Source organism: Hyperoodon ampullatus (assembly GCF_949752795.1).
Source record: "Hyperoodon ampullatus genome assembly, chromosome: 5".
NCBI classification, from domain to species: Eukaryota; Metazoa; Chordata; class Mammalia; order Artiodactyla; family Ziphiidae; genus Hyperoodon; species Hyperoodon ampullatus.
The window spans coordinates 40,763,228-40,771,824 of record NC_136918.1 but is presented as its reverse complement, the minus strand read 5'-3'; the positions used below and the strand labels follow the sequence as shown (position 1 = coordinate 40,771,824).

The following is an 8,597-nucleotide window of genomic DNA, read 5'->3' as shown; positions in this document are numbered from 1 at the left end:
GAATAAACTGCAGGCAAAGCTTCTTCCAAACCCTGTTCATGGTGACGGCTGTAACCTCATGCCAAGCAAAGTCATTGTTTTTTATGGCTTTGTAGATGTTATAGTCCTTCCAAAATTGTCACAAGGTTGTTCCCAATTCATCATTCACCTTTGCTGCCTGACAAGAAATGTGATGTAAATAATATTTCTTGAAAGCTGCTATAACTCCCTGGTCTATAAGTTGGATAAGCAACATATATTTGGTGGCAGATGCGCTACTTTGATGTTGGGATGAAAGTTGTCCATGAATGGGGGGTGGCCTGGAGCACTGTCGAGCAGCAAAAGAATGTTGAATGGGATGTCCTTCTCCAAGCAATATTTCTCCACCTCCTGGATAAAGTGGTGGAAAAACCAGTCCTGGAAAACGGCCTGTGTAACCCAGACTTTGGGGTTACTCTTCCACACAACTGGGAGAGAGCCCTTAGCTATGTTTTGAAGGGTTCCTGGGTTCTCTGAATGATACTCTAAGAGGGCCTTCAGCTTCATATCACCGGAAACATTGCCACCAAACAACAGTTAGCCTATTCTTTGCGGCTTTATAGACTGGCATCAACTTTTCCTCCTTACTCATGTAACTTTGGTCTGGTATCCTCTTCCAGTACAGCCCTGCCGCATCTACATTAAAAATCTGCTTGGGTGAATACACGCCTTCATCAATAATTTCTCAGAGCACGCTGCGGGGGCCGCCCCAGCTCCCGCCGACCCTGCCACATCTCTGTCTATGGTTTCTCCCTAGAGCTTTGCCTTTAGAGGTAGCTGCTGCGGCTCTGTCTGCCCCGCGCCGCAGCAACATGGAGGGATTCGACTCTGAAGATTTCTCCACCTCGGAGGAGGATGAAGACTACGTGCCATCGGGTGGAGAGTATAGTGAAGATGATGTAAATGAATTAGTGAAGGAAGAGGAAATGGATGGTGAACAGCAGACACAGAAAACCAAAGGGAGAAAAAGAAAGGCTCAGAGCATTCTGGCCAGGAAGAGAAAACAGGTGGCCTCTCATTAGAAAAGGACGAGGAGGATGCCAATGAGGAATCTGGAGGAAGTAGTAGTGAGGAGGAAGATGCAGCTGCAGAGCAAGAAAAAGACATTGAGTCAGAGGATGCAAGGAAAAACAAGGAAGATGTACTATGGGCCAGCTTCCTCAATGACATAGGACTAAACTCAAAAGTGCTTCCGTGTACACAAGTTAAAAGAGGAGAGGAGGCTGAAGAGACAAGTTCAAGTAAATTGTTGGTCAAAACAGTAGAGCTAGGGAAACCTAAAGAAACAGAAAAAGTTAAAATCACCAAGGTGTTTGATTTTGCTGGTGAAGAAGTCAGGGTGACTAAGGAAGTGGATGCTACATCTAAAGAAGCCAAATCCTTCTTCAAGCAAAATGAGAAAAAAAAAAAAAAAAAAAAAAAAAAACCCAGGCTAATGTCCCTTCAGCTCTACCGTCACTTCCTGCTGGGCCAGGGTTAAAAAGGTCAAGGGGCATGAGCAGCATTTTGGGGAAAATAGGAGCCAAGAAGCAGAAGATGAGCACCCTAGAGAAGGCCGAGCTGGACTGGGAGAGCTTCAAGGAGGAAGAGGGCATTGGCGAAGAACTAGCCATCCACAATCAAGGGAAGGAGGGGTACGTTGAACAGAAAGCTTTTCTAGACCGAGTGGATCACAGGCAGTTTGAAATCGAGTGAGATCTCAGGCTGAGCAAAATGAAACCCTGATGTGATGAGGAACCTACAGCAGCTTAATCCTGTTTACAACGTGAGATTTTGTGCATCTATGAAATGTTTCCTGTGTTTCCCATTGACTGTTTCCCAGCAAGGTCTTTTTTTCTACATTGAATTTCTGTCTTTGTATCTTGATATCATGTGATTTCAGTCATTTTACTTTTAATAGTTTGTCTTTTAAAAAATAAAAATAAAAAAGTACAGGTTGGTCCTGTGGAGAAAAAAAAAAAAAATTCTCAGAGCATTTCAGGAAATTCCCGGGCAGCTACTGTATCTGCACTTGCTGCCTCACTGCTTACTTTTACACTGTGATGGTTGGCTCTAGCCTTGAACTGATGAAACCAGCCATGGCTGGCATTAAAAGATGTGCCCTCTGATTCTTTGCCGCATTTCTTCTTCAAGTCTTCATAAAGGCTTTTAGCTTTCTCTTGAATCAGCATTAAGCTGAGCAGGACTCAGCACTGATGTTGATCCTGCATCCGCACACTGAGAAGGTTCTCCATCTCCTCCATCACTTTTCCATGCTTCTTTGATATTTTGTCAACAACGTCAGCACAGCAGACTTCACATATTCCATGATTTTGTCCTTGTTCTTTAGAATTGTACTGATGGTTGAACGATTCATGTTATAAGACTGAGTGACGTTTACTGTTTTTTCACCTCACTCCACTATCTCAATTATTTTCACTTTTGTTTCCATCGTTATCACTTGACACTTCTTAGCAGTACCACCTACATCACCGCTGATTTTATGCTTGCTTCCGGACACACTGGGCTTGAAATAAAGATACTGTACTCTATACAGTATTGTACAGTAAAGTACACAAAAGCACAACCACTTGTAGAGGATGCATGCATGTGACAGTATATGCCAGACACGTGAACTAACTTATGTGATTGGACATGAGAACGCATGTTCACATCTTTGAAATTTTGTGACTTGAAGGTTTGTATGTAGGGGACTTACTGTATGTAAAGATTTCGGAGGACAGTGTGGCCAGAGTATAGGGTATATGAGGATAAATATTTGGAGAAAAGGTTGTAAAAGTAGGCTGAGACCAAGCTATAAAAAGTCTTCTTGTCCGTGTTAGGAATTTGGTTGGGATTTAATAACTGATTAGATATTGGCAGAGGAGGGTCAAGTAACTACGAGTTTTCCAGATTGGTTGATTGAGTAGATATAAGTCTATCTACCCAGAAGTATAAGTAGAGTGAATAAGAAGACTGGACTTTTACTCAGAGAAAAGTATAGGAAAAATAGACAGAATTCCAGGATAGAGGAAGAGATAACACTGGAATTTGTGGATTTAGGGTGTAAAGGAATCTGACTAAAGACACTTCCTCCCCACCCTGATACACACAGTGCTGCTCTGTTATCTGTGTTAAACTGCACCTAGTTCTTGTTGTCTTATCAATCTGATGACATCCAGGGAGATAGACAGTTGGCGAGAGCTATTAGGGGCAGGTAGGCAGGCAGGATTTGGGCTTGGATGGATACTATTAGATAACAGGTGTTTCATAAATTCTCTGTTCCTTCTGCAGTATATCTCAATTTAGGGAATTTCTCTTCTCTTCCTCCCCAGATCACACACTTGTTGCACTTCAGGAATTTAATTTATCCTCCCTTAGTTACACATCCTCTGACTGCACTTAAGGAATTTGAGTTACTTCCTATCAGTTTTGAATCACCCTATTTGGCAATCTTGGAGTCATTTGAACATACGCTCATCTCATCACTCTTATTTGCATCCTCTGTAAACAAGTTTGGTGTTTTCCCCAGTTTCGTTCTTTCAGTTGCATTATCTCTCTTTTTTTTTTTTTTTTGCTGTACGCGGGCCTCTCACTGTTGTGGCCTCTCCCGTTGCGGAGCACAGGCTCTGGATGAGCAGGCTCAGCGGCCATGGCTCACGGGCCTAGCCGCTTCGTGGCATGTGGGATCCTCCTGGACCGGGGCACGAACCCGCATCCCCTGCATCGGCAGGGGGACTCTCAACCACTGCGCCACCAGGGAAGCCCGCATTATCTCTTATTCATTTATTTTTTAAAGGTCCCAGATCCATTTCTCTTAGTATAAGCAGCATAATGCTATGGAAGAACTCTTTGGAGAGGAAAAGGAATACTGGTTCTAGTTTTGCCATTGATGGCTATTCAGCTTTAGGCAAATGCTTTATCTCATTCAGCTTCTGGATCATAAAATACAGGAAGGCGCTAAAATAAATGTGCTTCGGAGACTTTCTATCCACAAAATTCTATGACTCGCAGTTTGTCCTAGGTGGCCTGAGAGTCTACGCATCTGTTCTCCCTTTATGGGCTATGATTGTATCTTTATTATTGTATTTATGGCATTGTAATTAAATAATCATATTCATTTATTTATGTAATATATATTTATTGAATTACTGCTGACTATATGCCAGGTACTGGCAAGCACAAAGAAGAGAACAGTTGTGGTCAGTCCTCTTAGGGTTTACAGGGTAGCTAGGAATGTAATATGATGATATATGACTTGATGAAAGTAGCAGAAGATAATAATACAGAGTATTAAGGGATTCAAGAGAGATCTCTCCTAATCCGGAAAGCCTCCCTTAAAGGACTTTATGCAGAGTCCTAAAGGAGGAGAAAGGAAAGGGAAGAATGCTCCAGACAGAGGGAATAGCATGTTAGAATGCTTGGAGATGGGAGAGCACAAGGGTTTCAAAGAAGGTCAGTATAGTTGGAGAAGAACGAATGAAGGAGAAAGAAGTATACAGAAGTGGTCGTGTGGTCAGATTTTGTTCAGGGCATTTTGAGCTGTCTTAAGGTTTTAGATTCTATCCTGTGGGCAATGGAAAGCCTCTGAAAAGTTTAAAGTAGGAATGTGCCCTAATCATATTTACATTTTGAGTTTCAATCTGGATTCATAATGATAATGAAAATAAAATAATAACTAATTTTTATTGCATGCTTACTGTGGGTACGGCTGTAAATTCTTTACAGAAATTGTCCTACTTAATTCTCACAGTAACTGTATTAGTTTCCTAGGGCTGCTGTAACAAATTGCAGTAAACTGAGTGACTTAGAGTAAGACAATTTTTTCACAGCTCTGGAGGCCAGAAGTCTGAAATCAAGATGTCTCCTAGGTCATGCTCTCTCTGAAGGCTCTGGGGGAGAATCCTTCCTTGTTTCTTCCTATCTCCTAGTAGTTGCCAGTAATCGTTGGCATTCTTTGACTTATAGATTTATCATTCCAATCTCTGCCTTCATCCTTACATGGCATTCTTCCCTATGTCTCACATTTTCTTCCCTCTGTCTCTGTCTCTGTCTCTGTGTCCAAATTTCCCTCTTCTTATAAGGATACCAGTCATTGGATCAGGGCCCATCCTAGTGCAGTATGACTCCATTTTAACTTGACTACATCTGAAAAGACTCTATTTCCAAATGATTACATTCTGAGGTTATGTGTTAACATGATTTAGGGGGGACATAAACCTATCACAATAACATTAAGAGGTTAACCCAGGTTGAGATGTGAGGAAACATAGGTGCAAATGACTGGCATTTATAGAGGTTAGATTAATTAATGGAACCTTTTATTATTGTTGCTGTTATTAATATTACTTCTTAGTTGTTTTTTTTTTTAAAGTGAAAAACATGCATTAGCAGGTCTGGGCCGAGGACTATCTGTTGTTAGGGAGAAATAGGTATAAAATAAGTGGAAATGAAATAATAATCAAGAAACACACTGTATACACAATTAATGCAAATATAAGTAGTCAAATAAATCACAAAGGTGTAAGATTATTTCACCTGTTAGCCATCTAAAGTGAAAGGTGATATTTGATCCCAGGGTGAAGTAACCTGGCCTTGGTGTTATAGAGACACTGGGGACTGATTTTTCTTTTGATGATGGAAAAATTCAAGAGCATTCAGGTTAAACCAGGCCATCATTTCCCACGGATAAATCAGAATGTCAGAGAGAGGTCTAGCAAGTGCAGCAAAATGTTTTTTCAAGGCAAGTGCAGCAAAATGTTTTTTCCTGGCTTGAATTATCCCAGTAATTATACACATTCTACATTTTGCTTAGGTTGAGGGCATACAGGTAATTAATGGTCTTAATTTGATAGTGATTACAATTTAGATCATGCTTTACTCAACATTATTTGACTGAAACTGGAGGGCAACTGAAGATGTTTTTTTTTGTTTGTTTGTTTATTTTTAAGGAAAATAACTTAATAAAACTTAAAAGGGGAAGGGAGGTCAGGATTGCTTCTTTCTAATGTCAAACATAATTAAAAATTTTCAAAGAATAAGGAAGGATTACTGAGGGAATTAGTTTTCTTTTTCAAAACACTGTGCCTAGCACATAAATTTTCAATAAGTATGTTATATTTAATTGTACTGGAATATTTCAGAAACAGTATACAGCATTGGAATCATCTTTATGTAGGTCTGCCCTATACAACTAAATAGAAGGATGAAAGTAGAAAGATGAAAAAGATGATCATTCAAGATCATTTCCAGCTTTAGGAATATTTATCACACTATTTAGGAATGTTTAATCCAACTGTAAATTCCACTTTCTCTAGTAAAGTGCTGTTTGAATTACTTATTTCAGACAGAGCTAATCAGGTTAACTTCTAATCATGTAATTAGAAATCAAATTAGCTATGGTTGGGAAAATAACAAAAAATTTTCTGAATTTGTTTTTTTTCTTTTTTGGGAGCTTATTAGTATAAGTCAAAACTACAGTTCTGGGACATCAAAGACACCTTGAAATGTTGTTGTTGCCTCAGAAGAGTTTGGGACCCCCAGTGAGCATCTCTTAGAGTTTATCAGCATTCTGTTGCTTTCCTCATATTAACTCCTCCAGGCAATGAGTAGATCATTGGTTTTAAGCAGTTACAATAGTGTTAAATTATTTCATATTTTACTCTCCTCTTTTTTCTGTCCTTCATTCTGCCCTTCAGAAATAAGTGTCACACAGACCTGAATGTGATAGCATCTCCATAAGTAGAAGTTGTGTGTCCTTGGGAAAGGACCTTGATCCCAACTTAATCTTAATTTCCTCCCCCATTCCTAATAAACTACTAAGCCCATAGTAAATACTCAAAAATATTTGTTGAATAAATGATTTTGTGAAATGGAATCAACAGCGTATTTACCCCCAATAATTATTACGAGTAGTAATACAAAGTCACTGAGACTGCCACACACTTGTCAATCTTGTATGTTGTTAATTATTATATTATTAACTATATTAATGATAGGACTGTGCTACCTTCATTCACAATTCAGTTTGAATGACCTAGTGTGAATAATCTACTCCAATAACCTCTTAACCTCTCCCTGTTTTCTGTCTCTTCTCTTTAACCCTTACTTTCCACAATAATACCAAAAGTTATTTTTTTAAATATAAATTGTATTATGACAAGTCCATGACCTGGAGCCTCTAATAGCTCCCATTTTTTTTTTTTTTAATGGAAATAGCCTTCAAACTCCTAACAGTAAGAAAAAACAAAAACAACAGAAAACTAAAGCTCATACCCCCGAAATATGTATATTTAATTATTTATTTATTATATCCATGGACCACTAAGTTGTCATACTACTTACATTATAAAACCTAAAAATAAACCTTAAAAAAGTTGTGATCATGATTAAAAGGTTTTGCTGATCATGGTGGCTCTATTTTAATATTCAAGCCACCATACACACTTAGGATAAAGTCCACATTAATAATCGAGATATCAGATTGTCCTCTTGATACACACACACACACACACACACACACACACACATATATATATATATATATTTGTTTTTTTTCTGACCTTGTTAGACCTGCTTGAAATTACAGTTTTGTTCATAAAGTTGTTGACAGAGTGCTGGTTCTAGTATTAAAAGCGACAAACCTGCCCTTCTCATGGAGTTGGCCTCTTTGTACATGATTAGTCTCACCTTTAATTCATGGTTTCTGTGTTCATTTCCTATGGTTGCTGTAAATATTACCATACTCTTGGTGGCTTAAAAGAACAAGAATGTATTCTCTTACAACTATGGAGGCCAGATGTTTGAAATTAGTTTCACTGGGCTGAAAACAAGGTGTTGGCAGGGCTGCATTCCCTCTGTAGGCATCCTCCAGAGGACTATCCTTCCATTGCCTCTTCTAGCTTCTGGTGGCTGCAGGGATCACTTGGTCTGCGACCACATCACTCCAATTTCTGCCTTCATAATTACATTGCCTTCTCTTCTGTATCTATCAAATTTCCCTCTATCTCTCTTTTATTAGGATGCGTGTAATTGCATTTAGGGCCTGGATAATCTACCCAACTCAAGATCCTTAATTTAATCACAGCTGCAAAGTTCCTTTTTGTAATATAAGGTAACATTCACAAGTTTCAGGGATTGGGACATAGATATCTTGGGTAAGGGAGCATTATTCAATCTACCACAGTTTCTCTGCAGAAATGTTTAATAAACCTGGGTAGGCAGAATTCTGCAATGGCTCTCAAAATTCCCACTCCCTGGTGTGTATGTCTTGTATGAGTCCCTCCCCTTTAGTGTGGGTGGTGTTGTGATAGGATGGATTTCATTCCTATCATTATGTTATGTTATATGGCAAAATGGATTTTGAAGATGGGATTCAGGTCCCAAATCAGTTTATTTTGAGTTAATCAAAAGGAAGACTATCTGGGTGGCTCCAACTTAATCAGGCAGAAGCCCTTAAAAAGGAAGAAATTTGAAACATGAGAGAGATTTTTCTCTTTCTGGTCTTGGAAAAGGTGGAAGCCATTGTGAGTTCTACAGCCGAAAGGAAGTAAATTCTGCCAACAACTTGAATGAGTTTGGAAGAGGATGGAAAGTTTCAT

General features: G+C 39.1%; 1 protein-coding gene across 1 annotated transcript; it reads left to right on the top strand.

Annotated features, from left to right (window-relative positions):
• Positions 1 to 830: 830 nt before the first annotated feature.
• Positions 831 to 1,743, top strand: LOC307053335 (craniofacial development protein 1-like; the record flags this gene model as incomplete). The annotated part of the gene is given in 4 exon segments (XM_079704711.1): positions 831 to 1,020; positions 1,023 to 1,445; positions 1,448 to 1,710; positions 1,714 to 1,743. Coding segments are annotated over 4 exon segments (906 nt in total).
• Between the last annotated feature and the right edge of the window lie 6,854 nt (positions 1,744 to 8,597).